At 40.4% G+C, this 22569-nt stretch overlaps 1 protein-coding gene across 3 annotated transcripts in view; it reads left to right on the top strand.

Moving 5' to 3' along the window:
- The window catches only part of fam19a5 (family with sequence similarity 19 member A5, C-C motif chemokine like), a 139388-nt gene extending 117590 nt beyond the window's left edge, over positions 1-21798 (top strand). For 2 of the 3 annotated variants that reach the window (XM_022749442.1, XM_022749444.1), the window contains exons 3-5: positions 7997-8124; positions 16288-16484; positions 21049-21798. In XM_022749442.1, the coding sequence (XP_022605163.1) occupies positions 7997-8124; positions 16288-16296 (137 nt within the window). In that variant the 3' untranslated portion in view covers positions 16297-16484; positions 21049-21798. The remainder of the gene's footprint in view (positions 1-7996; positions 8125-16287; positions 16485-21048) is intronic. The other variant, XM_022749443.1, reaches the window with a different exon arrangement.
- Positions 21799-22569: the final 771 nt, after the last annotated feature.

Below are 22569 nucleotides of genomic sequence, written 5' to 3'. Positions count from 1 at the left end.
TGAGAGGAATTGAACATTATGTGTATGAGGCTTTTGTGTGTCTGTGTCCTAGCTCTATTTTGCACAATCTTTACCGTCATGAATCAGGAAGAAGCTCAGTCCTTACACAGAATTACACAGGCGTATACTGTACAGAGCGCTGCACTTAACTACTGTGACAAAAAACACAACATTTGTGGCTAAAATATATATATATAATATATATATATATATATATATAAATATATAAGAATTTATTCTATGACTAGCTGTGTGTACACTCAGTACTTTGGGTACATTCAAGAGGTTTGTAGTGAGGAACTACTATAGGAATACTGGAACTAAGTCCCCAGGGCCTCCCAAAAGCTACAAATTAAAAGTTTGCTTTTATCTGAAATTTTACCATATTGTTAGCTTTGTAAGTAGCTATTACTATTGGATAAATAAAATGCTAATGCTGGCAACTTGTCAGTAGTGTTTTGAAATATTTTGATACTGACATGTAATGTGGCTAGTTAGCTAATAGTATAATAGTTAGCTTGCTCGTTAGTTTCAGAAACAGCCACTGAGAGTGGGTCAGCTGCAGGTCCATCATGACCGTCTTCTCCTGTTACTAAGGATTAGTATTTATATTTATTTACTATTTTAAGGTGCTTGTAATGTACAGCATTTGCCAACTAATAACTTGTGTTTACTATCATATTTTGATCAGTTTTACTATTGATTAATAAATGAACATATTAGATTGAGTTAGGTTGGATTGTGTGTTATTATACTACTTCAATGTTACAACAGACTTCAGGTGATTATCTTAATAACCTCAGATGCATGTGTTTGCTTGTTGACTCAGGGATTTGTACAGTTGTTGCAGTGGATGTATTGAAGGGAGAAGGGAGGAGCCCAGAGTTTTGCACTGTGCCGCTGGCTATGATAACTGTGTGTGAATGCATGTTTTTATTCATGTGTTGCAATGTTTAGAAAATGCTGAGTTCTTTAAGTAAATGTGCAGTCCATCCATATCTAGTGTCCAACATCAGCAGCCCTTGACACACTGCTGATTCTGCTACCTGCCCAGGCCATATCTGATCTGTACAGTTTGTAATTATCTTAGCACATCTTCTTATCTTAGCAGCATCTCGCCGAGAGTGCTGCGCTGCATTTATTACACCAGATCTGATCTGTCTGTAGGTCTACTTTCTTTTCTTTCTAGTCTGTTTTCTTACTCTCTTTCTTACTTTCTTTCTCCCTTGTGCACTCTCTCTCTCTCTCTCTCTCTCTCTCTCTCTCTCTCCCTCTCTCTCTCTCTCTCTCTCAAACACACACACACATAAGCCCATCTTTCTCCTGCCATGTCAGGCTTGGCGTGGCATTAGACAGAATTTATTAGGCCAAGATGCTGGCTGTTGACATGAGTGTGATCTACCATTTGGTGGGAAGATAAGTGTCCCATGGAGGGTGTAATAATGTTCTCTCACTCTCTACACCTTATCTCCTGGTGATGAAACCATGGCTGATACCTTCCCTTACATATCATCAAACCTGTGTATGTGTGTGTGTGTGTTTATTTCTGTCCATGCCTGCCTGTGCCCAACGGTGTGTTTGTGCCTGTCTGTCTGCATGTGTGAATGTGCGGACATGTTTATGGGATGTTTTTTTTTTTTTTTTTTTCATCTCACCCTTGAGTCTTATACGTTTCAACATAAGCCAATGCCCTGCAACCAGCACAGCCATGATATGGTTGAATGGTAACAGATACTGTCACTATCAGCCAAGATGCTGCTGGGAGATGAGTTTAGTTACTGACGCGAATCCAAATGTGACGGATAAGAGCTGTGTCTTATTTTTGTGTCTTTACGGTTTGTGATTGGTCGTAAGATAAATCACAGTGATTGGACTAGTCGCATGTTTGCAGAAACAACAACAAAAAAAATTCCACACTTCTTTTCAGTCTGTATGAGATTCAACATATAGGCTGCTGCATTTTCATTCACGCTATCTGGCTATAATGTCTATAATGCCAATGCAATATAAACAAACACATATAAAAAAAATAAAAAATAAAAAAAATGATGAGAATAAAGCAGTGTGAATTATTTGGTCGGTAGAAGTACTGTAGAAATGAAACAGACTGTGACTTTATTATATGGTGAATCAAGTCTAATAAGCAATTTTCACACTGCTGCTGCTGAGTGTCCCAATTCAGACTTTTTCAACTTTCTTGTACAAAATTGGATTTCAATTTGATTCAAGATCTGTCATGGCTGAATGTTAAGGCCACAAAATATAGTGGTGGACAAAATAAGAAATAGTTGGACATGTTGGGAAATAAGCTGATTTGCTTTTTTGCTAAGAGATCACTCTTATTTCTGTGCGTTAATAGAGAGGACCTGGAGCTAGGAGGTGATTAGCCTAGCTTAGCATAAAGATACAGGGAACAGGAGGGAGCAGTTATTTTAGCTTAGTACAAAATTCAAAATGTCCAAATTGTTGTCGGTGTATTTCTAAACTTTGGAGAAAGTGAAACTCACTGTTTCCCCAGATTTCATTCTTTAGGATAAGCTAAAGCATTAGTCTCCTTGCTGTTAAGTCCATACAAAGGTCCAAAAACATTTGTATGATATCAATACTGTCATCTAGCACACACACAAAAAAAAAAAACATATCTCCCAAATTGTCAAACTGTTCTTTCAAATACACAGCCTCTATCTATTTAGCCGGGGTTAGCCACGTCATTTAGCCATAATTTTGTGAAAATATGTGTTTGAGACATACAGAGCGTACAGATGGACACATAGACGTACATTATGCTGCAGGAGTAGTTTGAGAAGTTCATTTGGATTTCGATTCTTTTATATGATATTCATGTGAAACTGGGTCACCGTTGGAAAGCTTTGCAACTATTGTGAACCCAAGCTAACTACACTACAGCTGATATCATCCACAAAGGAGCACGCTACAATTTTTTTGGAGCAGCCACAGGTGGTGAGTGGTGGAGGATAATTCTCATCATTGAAATCAAGTGTTATTTAGTTTTATAGTTAAATAGAGATAAGGTGGTAATAATAGTGTTAATGACATAATACCTGCATTAATTCATTTTTTGCCACTTGGAAGAAGCAGAACAATAAAACATTGATATATATTATCACCCTGTAAATTTTCAAGGCGTGTTAGCCATACATTGTCTATTTATTCATCCACCAGACAAAAAGCAACATTAGCATTCATGTTGAGTTGTGTTTCTGGCCACCTGCTCTATGTAAGTCCAGCATTCACTCTCCTTTTTTGCTCTGTTTTCCCCGAGGGAAAAATCTTCAGCTTCTAAATGCTCCACTAGTCTCTAACTTTGTCTGCTGTTTGGTACTGACAGTGTAAAGTGGCTTTATCACGGCTTTGTTGCTGAAAACAGCTGCCTGCTGTGGCTGGATGTAACACTGATGAGAGCAGTGAGAGTGTCAAAGTTGCAAAATCAAAAAAGCGAGCTGAAAGACACTGAAAATGCTCCGTAAAAACTGAGGGAACTGAACTGCAGAGTTGGGTGATAATTAGTTGTGGGTTTGTCACCACAAGTGACATTTTTCACATTTCACACAGTCATTTGATCCATGGTTAAATTGAAAATATTGATTAGAGCAGCTTCAAGTTGTGATGGCAATCGTCATAACTTTAAGATGTCAGCAGGGCATGAGTCCATTTATAATCCTTTCAATCAACTGAAAATCTGTTCTGTCAACCTGAGACGTGTGTGTGGTTCCATTATTAAATCCTACATCATTCATCTGACACAACTGATAACTTAAGTCTCAACTGTCATCACTGATGGAGCTGTTTTATAGTTCTCACTGTCAAAAATGACATCTGTAACACACATGCAGAGAGGACCACTTCTGCACACCCGTACAGCATTCATTCACTCATTACTATTATTTGCCAGATGGTGCTATATATCTTCATCAGCTGAGGGTCACCCCACTGGATGGTAATTCCGAAGCGAAACAAAGCCTGTTAGTGAGTTATATAAGTGACCTTGCTGACAGTTTTAATTAGATAAATTCACAGTAATGGATTAAATAACAAAAGAAAGGAAAAAAAATCTTGAGAACATTGCCAGGCCTTGGCTGGGTAAAGTTTTCCATTTACAAAGCCTGCTTTTCAACCTCTCCCCTATTCTTCACTCACCTCTACTGAGGTAGTGTTGGTTGTAGATGAAGATTTAGAACACTTTATTATCATTTAGATTTACATAAAATGCCAATTTGTCTTTGGCACTTTCATATTTCACAAGACAAATAATAATTAAAATGATAGATAGATAAAATAGGTTCCTTAAAAGAAGAAGGCGAGGGTTAGCGGAGTCAGTGTGTGCATGTGTGGTGGGGGGGGAGTCCTTAAAAGACATTTGGTAAAAATAGTCAGTGAATGAGATAAAGGATTTCTTGAAATAGGATTTGAGGTGTATGGCTTGAAGGCAGCATCTGTTATGGTAATTCAAAGGATGGGCAGCATCACTGAAAAACTGGATTGTGGATTGGTACTTGAGTTTGAGCTGTTGCTAGCCTGGTTGAGAAACTGAGTCAGTCACCTCCTCTTTTGTGGGTCTGTCAGTATAGATTGTGCGCAGTTTACACTTCAGGTTCATTTATGTTGTTGTGATCGGCTGTGCACATACAAGTGACGGAGGTAGTTGTGTGAGGAAGCTTAAGAGAGATTGTTGGTTTGGGAAAATTACAAACATTGTCCAATTCAGATGTCAGAAAGGGGATGGGGTTTTAGGCACTGTTCATTTTGAAGCATACCAAACTCCTTAAAGGGATGAAAACTCAAATCCATCATTCAGGACAGACAAGTTCTTAGCATTTCTAGGTACCGTGGGTGGCCAAAAGTCTATAGCGATAACTTTTAAAATGTATCTGTCAGGAAGTGGCAGGGGAATAGAGTTATTTATGCTTACCATGAGCGCTGTGCCTTACTTGTGTAGCCATGCTGCTGTAAAAGAAGCCATTGCTAAAACACTGAATTGTTTTTAGATTTTTGAGCTATTTCAAATTGCCTTGCTGCCCATATGAAACTTTTGTCCCTGAAGTGAAAATAAACAAGTCACACATAGTTTAGATTGTCTGGTGCAGCTAGCCTTGAGGCAAACTATAGTAGCACCAAGTAATTCAACCTCAAGTAGCATGTCAGCAAAATGCACGCAACAATGATAATTCTTTACATTGGTGTCAGTTTCCAGCTCATTGTTTTCTGTGCTGACACAGTGTTCATAGTACTTTTATTACTTGGCCATGTGGTGCTCGAGAAAGTATACATATTTCATGGATTGATTGATATATAGGTATTGTTTATGTTGAACAGATATTAACATTTGGTACAGTGCTCACTCATGATCAACATGCGAGGTTATGACAGCTACTGAAGGTGCCCTCGGAGCAAATTTATGGATATGGAAGGGAGCACAATTCCTACGTTTTATAAGAGAGCCAGTATGCCATGGATGCCTTTGTGAAAGAATATGATGTATGTATGCCTTATAATTCATTCTAGGTCTCACTGTTATCCATTAAAGAATGCTGTTTTCCATCCATAAATGCATACGAATATGAGCATAAATTCTTTATCTTGCCCATATCCTGTAGCGGTCAAGAATGTTATCTAGATATGCTTATGCTCTACTTTGTCCTCATCCTCTCTCTTTGTATTTCAGTTCATCTCTTAGCCTTTTCTGTCACCGATTTACATATTGATGTGGTTGCTTGGTTTTTATTTTTCATTCCCTCTTTCATGTGTTAGATTTATGAAGATTGTGAGCCAACCGGAGACGCTGTGATTAGACACCTTATCTTTAGACAGGTGTCTTATTACACCAAAAAGCACCTCATTACACCAGTTACATATTGACCCTTAAATCCACTTTTTTTTTACCGCCCTTTCTGTATTTTTTCAACCAACAGCCATTTTTTTTCATAAGCCCTGATGAGCTTTTCTGGAACAAAATTATATTTGAGGGTATCTTTAACATATTGCAACCAAAAACAAAACACAAGTTTTTGACTTGTGCCTTCTTTCTGGCTGTTATTATATATTCTGTTGGTGATATGTAATTATAGCGGCACTATTTCAAAAGCCACAGGTTTTTGTGTCTGACATACCCACAGCCCTGTCAGATGAGCACAAGTACTCCCCAATCAGTGCCACCTGTCATGTTCCAAATGTGTTCATTTAAATTAATTTTCATGACATTCAGCATTTCTCTGCTTGTCTGCTAACACATTTTCATGCACACTTAACCGCCTGGTGTTAAGGTGTTACAGCTGAGTCAGACTGGTGGGAGCTGGGTCTTAATATAGCAAATACAAAAGAAATACTATACTCAAGATCAGACTCACATGGATTTATAATCCTATTAGTGTTTTTTTTAGTCTTAAACACAAATATATGGATATACTGAATCATTATTTCTGTCTTTTATAATTAGCTGCGCTGTTCTACAATCTTTCTACATATCCCCATGACAGCTGCAGATGTATACCCTGTTGTATGAGTACCCCTGGTCTGGAATGACGGGTGTAGAGGCCAGTGATTGTCACTGCCACTGTTCTGAGACAATATGTCAAAATCTCGGCAGAGAAAATGAAGGAAAAATACACCATACTCCTATTTCATGTTTTTTCATGTGGAAAATGCGTAAAACGTTTCATTTTGTTTGATAGTGCAACTTTTTCTGCTGCTGGCAAAATTGTGAAGATGACATGATGCTTTCATGTCATTGCTGATGGAATAATTTCAGATACAGTGCTTATAGGCTTATACATTTTCAGGCCATGTATGTGTCCAAAAATAGGGACTTCTTTCTAGAGTTACTATTTTGCACTTCCAATTAGAGTGAATGTACAAAAGCCAGCTATTTAAGTTGGTCATTTGCTCCAACAAACACAACTGTAGCATTCATAAGTAGCAACAAGAGGCACTGGCATTGTCTTTGTAATTGGTTTGAATCCTTCTTCAGCTCAGTGCACAAACTCATTCTTAGGCATGTGCATCCTCGCCACACCAACAACTGGGGGTGGCAACGAGAACAAAAACATATAGTAATAGTAATGACACTTCTTTGGTCAAACTGTGGGGACAGAAATGCACAAAAAAAAAAAAAAAGTGCAGAAAAACTGCATTGCGGCTACAACTTATTTCTCTCCAATCTCAGATTTCATTGTCACAACATATATCATGCTTAGTGTTTAAGTGAAGTCTACCAAACGAGTGAATGTGATGGGCCCATGCCTCAGGCTTTTCTGGGAAATGTAGAATCTCTCTAACTGAAGTCTTAGACTTAAATAAAACAGAACAGGTTGAGAAGAAGTTGGAGCTTAAAAAAGTTCAAATTACAGCATGCTGTTATGACAAAATCTTTGCAATGCATTAACTGTCACAGATTGTTAAAACTGTAGATGACTTTTTTTTTTTCTTTGTCGCTGTTGGTAGCTCATACACTTGGCTTCCAAAATATTTCATCCTGTTTGAAATGTTGCCAGACCGGCTGTAGACCTGCTAAATATCATTTGTGTTGTTTTATTTTATTTACCTGACTGATCACTGCTCCCTCCATCTGTCTGATTCTCTCCATCTTTCCCTCATCTCTCACTGTCATCCCCTGCTCGCGTATCTCTCACTTGTCTCTACTTCATTGCTCTTCATCTACTTGCTCATCTCTCTTCCAATCCACCCCCTCTGCATTTCTCCATCTTTTCCTCCATCTTTTTTTCACTCCATTTATATAAATTCCTCCATATTTTTTCACATCTCAGCTTTTCCATCATTTTTCCATTGGTTAACATATTTGCCCATATCTGTTTGCCTCCATCTGTCATCCCCCAACCCACTCTCTCTATTTTAATCGTTAAATCTCTGCATCTACCTCTCTCTATCATTTCTCTTCATCTGTTTATTTCCACAATTTTTTTTCCTCACATTTCTGATGGTTCGGTCTCTCTCTCTCTCTCTTTCCCTTTGTCCTCTGCAGCTGGTATTGTTCGGAAAAAGCAGTGGTGTGAGATGGTGCCATGTTTGGAGGACGAAGGCTGTGACCTGTTAGTCAATAAATCTGGCTGGACTTGTACACAGCCCGGAGGCCGAGTCAAAACCACCACGGTGAGTTCAGGTTCTCTTTTAGCCCCCCAGGTAACATCTCCAAACTAATCACAAACCAGTTTGCAAAATGTGCATAACTACTGCACCAGTGGCACTGAGAGCAACATGACCGTAAAAGCTGGGAATTAAGCGTTTGCCCGGAAAATCAATTGTGGTGTAAATCCAGAGTAATGACAGATTTTATGAATGTTTTGTACATTAAACAAATGATTTAACTGTTTTTCTTGCCAAACATGACTGTTAAGCGGCCATTTCAATAAACTGAGTTATTGCACAGTATAACAAGACATTTTTGTGTATTGTCACCCATTAAAAGCTCTGATCTGCAGGCATATATGAAAGCCAAATTTAAAGCACTGCTTTCAGCTTCTGACTATTTGGCTCAAAACATGTATACAATTTAACTGACTGATATTTGACAGTGTTTACTTGGAGGTTGCAAAAAGTCAAGCTTCTTCAGTGAAACCCCTGAAACTGTTGTTGTTATTTTTCAATATATACATGCAAAACATTGTAAATCCCATATACACTGATAGTCCTAACTTTGTCTGTCTACATGCAATAGTTCTTCACTGTAGCTGAAAGCTGATTAGAGGACACTACACTAACCAGAACATTAAATTGCAGGACCAAAACATTGATCTCAAAGTCACTAAAAAGCTACATGGAGGGTGTGTTTGTCACCACAAGTAACAGCTTTCACATTACGCTAGGTCATTTGGCAAAATATGATTTTAGTGCAGTTTTAAAAGCCTTATTGGGAGAATCTTGGGTATTGCAAGAAAATTTAATGCAATATACTTGCTACTTGTGGCCAAAAAATAACATTTGGCCATTTAAGTCCATGATTGCACTTTTAAGCACCATCTCCAACTGCTGCCATATTACCATACGTTGGGGCCAGCTTGCACACTGTCAGCCACAAGCACACTGATAGCAGCAGAAAACCCAGTTAAGCATTCACTTCACAATCCCCTGAAAATGTTTCTCTCCCGCCCTCCTTGTCTTCAGCTCATCTCTACAAACTGTATGCGGTTTGTTTACTTCCTCATCACCAGCAATTAGCTTGCATTAGGGACGCTCTTAATGTTAATGATGGCAGCAGATGGGAAGCCGCCGCTTGTATTCGCTAAGATGCCGCCCATTCATTCACCCACTCGTCCTCCACACCCTATCTCCAGCACTTCAAGCCTCCTCCTCTCCACTTCAGCCCCAACTCCAAAACACACACACACACACACACACACACACACACACCTTCCTACCTCCTTACAACCTCCCACTACTTTCACCCCGACGCCTGCTTTACAAGAGACACAAACACTGTTGCTGTCCTGCCTGTATGCCAAGTCTATACTGTAGCAATTAGAGGTCTCAGATGGGAAACATGTTACGCAACACACACACACTCAACACAGCTGCCCTATCTCTGAATGTCAATGGGTGAACACTGAGGACCGGTGGGGCATCATTAATGCATCCGTCATGATTTAGTCATCAGCTGACTAACTTGTTTATGCCTTCCTGCTGAAAGACAAACACACATATATAGCGGATACACACACTGAATGCTGAACCCAGATGATATGGTTTGTTATCAGTCAGCTGCTGCCCCCGTGCACTTTCTGTGCTGTGAGTCGTGCGTGTCTGTCAGCGCCCTGACACCACCCTGAATATACCTGGTCGTGGAGACTGAGGTGACAGCTGTTACATGTTCCACCTACAATGTAATTTGTTATCTGGGCAGGCAGATAGCCCACACGCAGACACTCACTCACTCATAGGTAACATATAGCTGGGTCCATTTATTATGTTTGACAGATTTAAGAGCTAGTGTGCGTCTGTTGGAGGTGGTTGAGTATGCAAATATGGTGGTCACTGTGTGTTCGGAGGCCAATAGATCAAGTGTGGGTGGATTCTTAACTGCATGTTAACATGCTCTCCCTGACACCTGTTGCTTTGTGTTTTCAGCTGTTTGCATATTCATAATTTTGAATATGTGTCCCTGTCTGGCCTACATATACACTTCATATCCTTCTTAGGATGTCAGTCAACGTACCTCTCATCGGCTTACGCTGACAATATGCAGGATGTGACAGGTATTTCTTGCTTGCTTCATTGGCTACTTTAAGCTTGGTGACAGCTAGTCAAATGGCTGGACGGCTATGTGCACTCATCTGTGCCAGTCTGTGTGTGTGTGTGTGTGTGTGTGTGTGTGTTTAAGCAGTTTTCACTGTCAAGGATTCTAATCAATGGCAACAAGCAGACTAGGGGTCATTGTTTAAAATTCTTCTAAAAATATTCATCTATGTGATGAATGGACTGGCCTAAACTAACCGCTCCCTTTAATCTCAAATTGCAGGAAGTTGGGAAGATTTAAGACATTACTTCACAACCATGCATGTAACCTAAAAATTGCCTAAAATGCATTAAAGGTTAAGGCTGATTTTCCAAAACAAAAATTACATAAACCTCTTGTTATCTGAACACCCAAGGGAGAATCTCAGGCAAAAACAAAACAAACAATTTACTCCTCAGCCTCCCTCTGGTTAACTTTGAACAAATGGCCCCTTCCCTGAGGCCTATCAAGGTTAAACCCAAACTGCAGCCACCCCAGTAATGCCTAGGGATGACTGTTGGCAGTGCACAGTCCAGTGAGCATGTCCGACCTGTCTGTCAGGTGTTTGTGCGAAAACATCAATGCGGACAAACAGACATATCCCTCGGGGCATTTGACTAAGCCAAGTCAATCTGACTCAGCCCCATAGCCCCATAAAGGGCTATTTTGGACAAATGTCAAGAGGTGGTTTGCGTGTATTGGTCAAATGTTTGAGAGTTTGTGTTTTCTCTGTCAAACAGACGGAGATTGTTGTTCAGGATGACACCCCTGACCTCCTCTCTACCTTTAGTCAGCAACACGGCTCAGTATGAGTTGCAAGGCAGATAAGATGTGCTGTGCGTCCTCCCTCAACCTACAGAATGTCACTCAGCTCAGCGGCCACAATTTGATGTTCCTCTTTTTAAAAATAACTTCCTCACATACTTTTTTGTCTCTCTGCTAGACTACTTCTCCGACTTTCTTTTTCTCTTTTCACTTTCACTCCTTTTCTGCCTTTCACTTTTTCTTTCCTCCTCTTTGTCCCCCTCTCCATGCATTTATCTTAGTCTGACCCTGCTTTGAAGAGTACATGCTGTTCCTGTCAATAAAAACACAATATTGATTTTTCTAAGGCCGGCTCCAGAAGAAACACATGAAGATTGATATGTACATTGCTTATGGTTGACAGTGACGTTTTGAGTGAGGTTACTTTTATTAGCAGCACAAAACAACCTCAGCAAGAAAAGGACACATATCAAATAGAGGTGCACTTGTGAAGCTCTAGCACATATTTCTCTCAGTATCAGGAGTCTCGCTGATACAGTGACAAGTTTCTCCTCTAAAGGACTGACCTAACACAAAGTGGAATTCCTCAGATGAACCATATCAAGCTGTAAGACTGTAAATGAGCTCTTCGGGTTCACTTAACTGCATTAATAAAATGCACATGGACACTCAATTGCATGCCCATCAGTCACTACTTTATTTTCTGTTTTACCTGAGTACATAAAATCTGCCAAAGTATGTGACTTGTGGCAACCCATAAAAATGATAATCACCACAGAAATACTTGGCCAGAAAGACCTGCCTAAATATAACTTATGTAACCAAATGTTCAAGCGTTCACAAAACCCTGCCCCTGAATCCCTCAATAGCAATTAACAATCATAGGTAGGCACAGCAGGCATAACAGTCAAGGTTTGGATTTCTGCACATGGTGAAGGTGGTGGAAGGTGGTGCCTTTTATAAGAACCAAAAACAAAGGAGTAAACGTGTAAGGTATGGATTAAACTGTGTATCTATCTGCTCTAACATAAGCAGGAAACGTTAACATGCCCTGCTTACTAGTAGCCTAGCGTTATTTCCAAGCTAACTACATTATTTAGTGGGGTTACAAGTTACAAGTTTGGTTAAAAAACTCTTAGGTAAAAAAAATAGTTTAGAGTAATAGTAGTGATACATCAGTTACTCCTCATCCTTAAATCTTGTTCACCTGTAAAAATTAAGCATACTGAAAACACAAGCATTAAAGCATAAATCTAACTACCATGTAGCTTGTCTGAGTTTAAACCTATGTTAGAACAAGTTTCAATTACATTTCATTTGTAATACTGCACTGGCAGACAAAGGGTAACTAGCTCTACCTTGGAATACGCAAACTATTTATTCTATATTTTCTACATGGACCATCAGGTGGTGAGAGTGCTGACCTTTTGTCTGGGACGTGCAGCTGTAGCCTCAGTCTTCTATCACAATCTAATGTACTGTATGTATCAGGTTAATATTTATGGACCTTTTGCAAAAAGTCATCTGGAAACGTTAAAATGTCAGCGAGACAACCTGCTTAGTTTTAGCATTAGCTCATGCTAGTTAGCTACATCTGAAAAGACTCTGCTTGCAGCATAATTATCTGCCAACAAAATTCACAGCCCTGATCTAGAAATGAGAAGACTGCTTTCGTTTACCTGTGTCTAGAATCCAGGATGGATTGTTTCAAAAATGACTATGAATTTTGAGTGTTAATTTTGGCATCATTATAAACTACAAATTTGCAATGCTGACAGGTGTAGCAACAGTAAAGGGGTGGATAGAGGAGTTTGTCTTTCACAGGACAGAGAACAAACCCACTTACAGTAAGGTATTTTCAAAACTCTTGAAAACAGATTAATATAGCATGAACCTTTAGTTTTCTATGGTGCTAAAGCTGCAAAATTATTTATAATACAAACCAAAATGATTTATGATAACTAATACATGTTAGTGTATGACTAGTGACAACAAAATATCCCGTGGTCCCTGGAAAGATCATATGGAAAAAATCACTTGATATAGAAACACTTTTCATGCAGCAAGTAGTGGTTAATTTCCCAATCCTAAAATACTTTCCACTCTCCATGATGCTAAATGACTTGAATGTATTTTATCACACAGTTACCACAGTCAAATGCTGTCTTTGCTGCCTCTCCAAAGCACTCTTTTGGCAAAGTGATATGTAGTCTCAGCAGTCATCTCCTATACCTCCTTCTCTCGGTGAAAGGCTTACTGCTGTCTCTCTCCAGAGAGGAGGATGCTCTGCGTTGTGCCCTCCACCATTTTAGACTGGCAGATGAAACGTCGCAAGGAGCTATCTCTCTCTGCATGTGCCGACGTAGGGAGCTCGGCGAGAAAGAGGCAGAGTGCGTGCGCCATTAGAGGAGAAAAGCGAAATCACCTCAGGTTATCTGACGGCTTTTGTGACAGCCTGATAAGACGAACAATTCAAAACAGGGACAGAAAAACAGCGTGAGAGAAGAAAGGAGCAATGTGAGTGAAAGACAGAGAAAGAGATTTGAGCTAGTCAGACGTACAGCATCGTAAAACATTAAGTCATTTTCAGTTGGTGCCCATCAGGCAGTGGCTCTTGTTAAGCCTTTCAGTGCCTGTAAAGTTCATAGAGAAGGACAAAAATAGAGAAGTGTTTCTCTCACCATGTTATAATTGCATAAAATCCAACAACAGGAAAAAGCTGTCAAGAGACTTTTCTTTTGACGGCTGCCATGCTGTTTACATAGCCCCCAATACAGCACACATGCTTTAGCCATTGATTTCAAGTGATTATTACACAGAAAGTCACTGTGATCCTGAATTCCGGCCAAATGCATCTACTTGTCGTGTTGAGTACTGTAGTTTTCACATGTACAGCAGCACACCATCATTTTTGAGACGTCGCAGGAAACAGCAGCAGTACGCTCACGAGAGAGCTGAAATGACTAAAAATTCTAACTAGGTCTTAATCATACGTTCCATTAGGTCGGTATTTAGGCAGTGAACAGAGTGCCATGAGCAGAAGTGGCACCTACTGAGAGAAAGACTGTGATTACTGTAATCAAGACCTTTTTTGGAGAGGAGATGAGAGTCCTGGAACCTCAGTGAAGTGAAGAAAGAAGAACATGTTTGAACATGAGTATAATCTTTGATAACGAGCTTGTGTGCATGCATATGCACTCTGTAGGTATCTGCATGTGTGAGGGGGTACGATTCTACATACTGTTATGGGCATTCATATGTATGCAAGAGGATAAAGGCTGTTTTCATCCTCACACAAACAGCCTTTTTATACAAAGGGTACAGTTTACACAAGACAATCCCCAGGCCAGTTTGTGTCTCCCTCTAAGCTTGTGGAGTATTTACGCATTTATACATCTGCCAGTGACAGCATGTGTTCGGCCGAGTATGAAAAAGCTCTTTCGATTGGGGTTTGTAAGCAAGTGCTGAGGGCCTCCCCCACCATCCCTCCCTTCGCCCTCCCCTCCATCAATTCCTCTCCGTTTCTTCCTCTCCGTCTCTCTGTGGATCCAGCTCAGCCTGGGCCTGATGGGATCCCCCAAACACCCCCTCCCTCACCAAGTCCCCCCCCCCCCTTGTGGTTCTGGGTCGGTACCGGCCTTGGTAATTGATCCCTCTGGGCCCTCTAGGCACATCCAACAGTGAGTTGAACAGAATCACCACTAAGAAGACAGCTGCTTGGCCACCCTAGACAGGCCGAGAGAAAGAGACCCTGTTGCTGCTAACCATTAGCTCTGTCTGCCAGCTTTCTTCTGGAGGGAGCCAAGTCAGCACATCGCCTCGGCGTGGAAAATACCAAGTCCTCCATTTTGGGAAGCAGGGAAAGATATTGGGACAACTGAGAGAACGAGAATGAGAAAGCCTGTCCTTATTCTTCTTATCCACAGCTAAAGAGCTTGCAGAATTGATCTGCTAATTGAGCAGTGTTGCTTAAACCCAAAACCTCTGCTAACCAGTGAAAGCATCCGTACCTGTATTTCATCCCAAGCGTCAACACTGCACAGTTCCAGAGTTTCGGCTGTTTCAATGTGGCCTATAATTGATTTCATGAAGCAGCGAGTGATCGCCTGCTGGCTTGTGCACGCTCTATAAGTAAGCTACCAGTTAGAATGAGCTGCAGGTTTATTCCAACAAGCAGGTAACATATGCACACACTGGACGACAAAACACATGCTCACTCACATGCAAGTGTAAATATACAGTGTATTCATGCCGTCCTGTGAAAAACATGTATCCTCAAATGGCCATCTGTTTAGGAGCTATGGAAAACAGCACTAATAACTTTTGCATTTTTCATACAATCCAGTAGCTTTAGCTTAGTGAGTTGAATTTTCTTAATGAATATAGAAACACACAATCCTTCAGTTTATCTGAAAAAATTTTAAAACACCAAATTTGGAGATACAACAAAAGAGGAGATTCTTAACGGATCTGCTGTTAATTGATCCACTATCTACTGTGTTTTGTCAGCTTGTTAGTGATGCTCTTCTTTATTGTAATCTCAAGTGTGAGCATTTCCCTAGGCAGGTGAAAATCAGTGTGCAAATGCGAAGAAAATTACTTGGGCACAAATAATATTTTGAACTGATGATGGCACAAGACAAAAAGTTAATCCAGTCATTAGGCTGGATGAATGTCATTACAATCCATCCATTAGTTACTGAGATATTTCCAGCACAATGCCACAAACCATTAAAAAATGATAAGGGAGCATGACACTTGAATAAAGCATACTTATACATGGTAACATGATCAACTATTAGTAGCATAAGAAAATCTGTGACTTTAACATAATGAATTATGGATGAATTAATGGTTTATTTTATTGCAATTTTAGATCATTTCATTACCTAACAAGTCTGTGGTAGTAAAAAAAAAAAAATCCCTGGAAAGTCACCAGGCCTCTGTGTATTTTCTTTCCATCTGTGCTGCTGTAAGCAGAATCAGACCCTGTTTTACTCCCACACTTCTATATTTAACACATTTAACAGTGAACACTTCACTCCAGGTTCATACAAAGCCAAACAGGCACATTTTCAAGACACCTCAGGCAGACAAATCTATGATGGTGGTGGTGGTGATGGTGTGACTGTGTCTAAATCTGGTAAAACAGAAATTCAAAATAAAACACTGCATCCTCATTCTGAGCTTGATAACCATACCGCCTCCCCTCCCTGTCCCTCCCTCCCTCCCTCCCTCCCTTCCTCTCCTCCCCGTTCCCACTACCTCTCTCCCCTCAGGCTCTATGACGCGACAAGAGTCCCCCTCGACACTCTTGCACTATGGAGAGCATTGATGACCCCTTGACAGACAGCCAAACACCATCTACCACCAACACTACCACCACCACCAACATCACAACAACTCCACCCAAACCCTGGTCCCGCAAAGGCAGGATGCAACACAAGAGCACCAGGGGCCTCTTGGAGGCAGCAAGGTACAGCGCCCCTGAATTTAGATCTGTATTCCCGCAGTAAAATCTGTGATTTGTGATTGAAATTCTAAAGCTGTTTTTTTTTTTTGTTGTTGGTTTTTTTGCATATGTTATTGATAGTTAAATGTCTATAAAACATGGCCATGCATTCTTATGGTCATTTTAATCACCAGACTTGTAGGTACTGCACATATTGATTTCAATATGGTTTTATTAGACTGCAAAAACATCACAGCAGAACATGCAAACAACAGGAAGCATGGACACACATGCAAGCACACTCACATAAATCCAGATACAATTTAAACAACTGCCTGCTTGTTTGATATCTTTATTTGGCTTACTCATTTTTCCATGAGCTCACCAGTTCCCTAGTGTGTGTTTAACCACAGAAAATCCATGTGTGCAGCAAAATCAGTAAAACCCATCGGGTTTATTCTCGCTTGTTTTTGCTCTGCTGTATTGGCATGCCTTGTATATTGTCTTTAAAGTATTGTGTCAGATGGAGTCTGCGTGCTCGAATAAAACAAGGCGCCAGACAGACTGATATTAATGCATGTGATTGGGAAATGGAGAGTAGCCATGCAGTAAATTTAACGTACAGTGCAATAAAAGAGATGAGGCCAAAGTCATAAAAATGCCCAGTCTCGTAGAGTTTCTGAGAACCAGGCTCTTCTGCCGGTCAATATTGTTAGCATTCATGACCCATGTTATCATTCACTTTCGAGAATAAATCTGATCCTACTGCTTTTCAGTCCAGACAGCAAGTCTTCAGCAGATATGATATTATAAACCAACGCAGGGTGGAATGCATGCAGTGAACCCACATCCTCTCAGTGCATCATATAGAGGATTATTGTCTATTTACTCACAGAGGAAGCTATTTAAGATTGGATTTAAACATCCGATCCCTTCATATACAGTATGAAGGATGACAGCACCATATTACCTCCAATCATTTGATCTCAATGCAGCGCAGTAACCTACACTGCATGAGCGGATGTAATCTATACATTACAGTGTATTAAAGGCAACATTTCAGGGAAGCTGTTTGTATCTAAAACAAATAAATTACTTTTTTTTTTTATCTTTTTTCTTTCATTCCTCCCTGATCCCGCTGCGGTTGTCTGTTGTAATGTTCCCTCTTGAGTATTACATTTCTGATCATATTGTAGAATCCAGATAGTGAACAGTGTTTGCTTTGATGTTCTGAAGAAATATAGTATGAAGGGGTTGATAATGACACAACTCCATATGGCTTTGAACTTTCTCTTAATGCGGAATGGGACTTAGTGTCTGGAGGCCCGTGCATACATGTTCATGTATTTTGATCTCAGCATCCGCTTCAGGCATTATTCAACTTCACAGCATGTAATGAGCGATTTTCCCTTCTCTTATTAACCTGTGGATCATTCCTAACCCACAAGTTCACTTATGAATATTCATGCAGCAGGCTATTGTGTGGCTGGCGCGCTCCGATCCAAACGGAAGCGTGCTCGCTTGCACAAGACTTAAACAAGCGAGGGCAGGAGCAAGTATTAGAAACAAGTTTAGTAACTTGATGCAAAAAACAGGAGCACTTTAGAATGACAGATTAGCAGAAAAGGCTTTCATCCATTAGCTGATGTTTTGGCAGCACTTTCTCTTCTTCAGAGCCTAAGTATAGAAAAGCGTCAGGACTAGCCAGATATAAGAAATGATTCAATCCTACATCAATTAGTCAACTGTATATACTCCTGAGAATGTTGCGTTAGTCATATCTATCAGTGTCTTGGTTAAGAGTTTGGAGAAGCAAAGTAGTTCAATTTTCTATCGTGCGTGCCCATTCACACGTTCACCATGGGTTACCACGCTGTGACATTTCGAAGGGAGTCAGCTCGAGTTCACACAGAGAGGAAATGTCAAGCCGGGGGCCATATGTTCGGGGTGCATTTGCTTTTCGATCCTCTAACTCCCAGATGGAGAGGGGCTCCATATGTACTGTGGATATAGTTTTCTTCACCTCCAGCACGTGTGGCTGCATGCACCTTCGATTGACTGAACATACAAAATGCATATGACAGCCAGCACAAATCCATGCGCCCATTCTCAATTCATACATGAAAGTATTTCAGCTTCTGCCCAGAGACAGGAAGCTCTATGTAACATCCCTGAAATCAAATGTTTTCCCTTGTCCTCGATTGAATGCTGCTGGGTACATATTGATATATTGAGTGGATCGCCTGCTTGCTCCATAACAAGAGAAACCTGCACAAATTAGACATTAACGCAGATGGATTCTGTCCATGACTTTCCCTTCTGTTACTGTGACACCCCCAGCAGTTATCATTCTCACTCCAAAGTCTAATTCTCTTTCTGGTCCTGTTTGAACAGCCAGAGCCACTGTACTCAAAGTTTGTCCATGTGTTCAATAGCCACTGCATCACATTTCCCTCGACTCTGCATTCCTCCAGCACAAGAATGTAAAATATTCTCTCACCGTTATAAGATATAAAATAGAGTAATATGGTCGTTTCCTGATAAACCCAATGTAATAATCACCTAGGGCCTGTGAATTTTATTCATGGGGCAAATTCATCTCACATTCATCTCACATTCATCTGACATTCGTTCCTCTTTTTAATAGAAGGCTTGCATTTCCCTGAGATGAGATTTGTGTGTGCGATTTATGGGGAACCATTTGCCACAGTGTGGGTGTGAGAAAAAACGGAGAGGAACATAGAGAGAGTATAAGAAAATTACCATGGTAGACCCAGACTATGTGGTAGCTTACATAAAACAAGACCCGTCCCGATGCTTGGCATCTATTTAAATCCATTTGCATCCTATTTCTCCCGAGATTTCGACAACAATGTTTCTCTGCAGTGATTCTGTCCTCCTTCCATTTTTATCAACGTTCAGTGCCACTGTAATCTCAGTGTGCCCACTAGGAGGCTTTGAGAGAGGGAAAAACTGTGCTCACAGTGGGATTAAACACCTGTTTTGGCAGCGGTCACACTCGAGATGTTTGCACAGTCATGCCCCTGCTTTAAGCCGTTATACCTCCGGGTCATTTCATGCCCAGCTCCAACAAAACCATGACATTATCTCTATTAAACCCCGAGCTCATAGAGATGTTTATTATTCCCACAGCATCAGACATTGTCATCTGTGAAACATGATAGTACTCCATCCAACACCTGCCCCTTTCATGGCAATTTGCACCCTGTGAAATCATCAAGAGTTCATTACTATGAATTAAGCTTCAGTGGCAGTGCAGCAGTCTTGGAAGGCATCAGTGTCTCTATCAAGTTGGCTGTGTGACTGGCGGGGACCAGATGGTGAAGAGGCTTCCAGATTTGTCTTTCTGTGGTAGATTAATTGTTTCTCAGTCTCCGCACTATGAGACTCACTTTGTTATTGGGTTGCACCCGCTGAAGAATTCTAAATATTTGACTCGCAAAACACTTGATTTGACAAAGAGGAAGCTGTTGAAATTACATTTTTTTTCCCCTCCAGTGCTACCAGAGTGCTGCAATTAGCACCTCCATTTCCTGAGCAGCCATGGTTAAACACAGTTATTTTAGCAATACACCATGTTTGTAATGATTCTCTTCAAAAAAAAAAATTGTTTTCTTTAGAAAGACGTTTGACATTGTGGAAAAGACATTGCATCCCTTTCCCGCTGAGAGCTAGATGATAAGTTTGATAAATATGAAGCTACAGCTAACAGCGAGTAAGAGTCTTAGCATTAAGACCAGAAACACAGTGAAACAGTTAGAGGCTGTTTCTTGTGCAGACTAAATAAATTAGATATAGTAAACTTTATAGAGTTGTTGGTAAGTGGATTTCATCACCTTCAGACGGAGCTAGAACTGAGCTTTTCCCTGTTTCCAGTTTTTATACTGAGCTAAGCTAACCCTCAACAAAAACCGCCTACCAGCACCTCCGAAGCGAACTAATCAACACATTACATCTTGTTGTACACAACTCCTTCTGAAATGGCAAAATTTTTTGTTAGGATTTAAACAACACAAATTATAATGTGTTAATTTGTTAGCTTCAGGGATGCTTTTTTTTTTTAGCTAAGCTAGACTCCATTTTCTTGTGCTATCAGGGTGACAAGTCCCTATCCGATTGGTTGCCTGAAAAAGAGCCGCAGTGACTATACCAGCGCCTTTTTGAAAAGTTAAGAGATTTTCAGCTAGAATTGCTCGGAGTAGAAAAAAGGCTTTATGCTCTCTCCTCATTGGGAACAACTGAAAAGAGACACTAGCACCCAGGAAAAAAAATGCTGTATGGAGACATGCCCATATACTGCAAAGACAAACTTAAATTCAAAAGACTTAAGTAAATGTCACATTCCTGAATGTTGAAGAATAGATAGTGTGCTGCTGAATGTGAGATTACAGTATCAAATCTTCATTTCAAAACATAAAGTCCTCAAAATACAGGTAGTATAAAGAAAATCCCCAAAATGAAAATGCAGTTTTGCATCAGTAGCTTCTCTCTGGAGCTTTCTCTCAGAGACGGTGACTGCGTGCTAAAACAATCTTCTCATGTTTGCTCTGTTCTTGTTGATTCACAGGTCTCATAACACAGCCAGAGGCGGGAAAACCAGGGAGTGACTGTCTGAGGGAGCGAGCTCTCCCCTGGACATTGGACAAACTACTCACTGTAAAACACTTCCTATTTCCTGTGACCGGCTCCTCCGGGTTTGTGACTGCTCCCTCTCGCTATCTGTCGTTGGGTCAACATGTTGCATCCACCTCCTCTCCACTCTATCTGCCTGCTCTGTGACTTTAGCAGCACTACTACTCGTGCCACGGAGGATCGGACACCTTAAAATCTCATGAATGGTTTTTTGCCTCATTGGAGGTCCTCTGTTTGGAGCTACTAACTGCTTTGAATAAAAGGATTTCCCACATTCATCTCCTAGCCCCTAGCGCAGGAGTTCCAGGGCATAGACGGGATCATTACAGATCAGACCCCGTTGCTTCCCGGACCACCTCATGAGGCTTAAAAACCGAACTGAGCGCTCTCTGCTGTGAATAGGCCTTCTGCTGGAGTAAACCGCCCATATTTTTATAGACCAAAGAGCAAAACAACAAATACGATCATTATTACAGAGTGGACCATCTGGCACACAGAGACTTTATAAACTCGCTGCTTGTGTCGCCACCAACCAATGACTGCCCCCACAGAGACACGGTGCACAAGAGGACAGACCCTGCGTACAGTGGCAGATGTACCGTGCACAATCAAAGGAGTGCTTTTAAAATCTTCCAGACATTTTTTTTCTCAGACTAAGCCCACCACTGTATTTTGGAACTGGAGATATAGGTACTACATACGTATAACTTGTGTAATTCAAAAAAAAAAAAAAAAAAAAAAAAAAAAATCTGATTTGCATTTTTCAGTAGCTACGGTTGGGACAGTTTGCAGGAAGAATTGTCGGGTTGGTCGCGGATGACGAGTGCAAATCATATCAAAGAAATGATGAATATCTACAGAGAGTATAAATGCTGTCAAGTATGAAAAGAAGGAGTAAAGAAATGTCATTAAATGTATTTTGAAAGGCCCTAAAAAGTTATATATTTAACAGTTTTATATGTTGTACCTTTGTAGAGAAGCTTATTGGACTTAAAATGTGGTCACAATGGCAGTTTAGTAGGATGTGAACAAATGCTGTTGTTCTCATTACTGCTGGCTCGTAGTCCCAGGTTTTCCGTTCACACCTCAGTAGCCGCTTTCTTTTCATGGTCATCAACAAGCCACTGTCTATCACAACCATTCATGGAAAAAAAGGAAAGTGACACAATTTATTGAGGACTGATCTGCAGCCAACTGAACATTGTAAATCTATGGTAGTCAGTGGAAGCCATTGAAATCTGCTAATTTGCTATGATATTGTATTGTACACGGTGTGGAATACTGACTCATTTCCTCTCTTTGGCTTTTGATCTCTTAATTTATTTTTGTGCTTGTGTTTGTTCGCACAAATGCGGCCTCTCTCCGACGGCGAGGAGCACAACGAGGAGAGAGAGAGATAGAGAAAGCATTGCAGAAGTAATAGAGTCATTTACATACATTTTTTTTATCATGAAAT

This window comes from Seriola dumerili, unplaced genomic scaffold (genome assembly GCF_002260705.1).
Source record: "Seriola dumerili isolate Sdu_G_001 unplaced genomic scaffold, Sdu_1.0 BDQW01000138.1, whole genome shotgun sequence".
Taxonomy (NCBI): Eukaryota; Metazoa; Chordata; class Actinopteri; order Carangiformes; family Carangidae; genus Seriola; species Seriola dumerili.
Note: the sequence above shows the minus strand (reverse complement) of the source record. Positions and strands in the feature narration are given on the sequence as shown.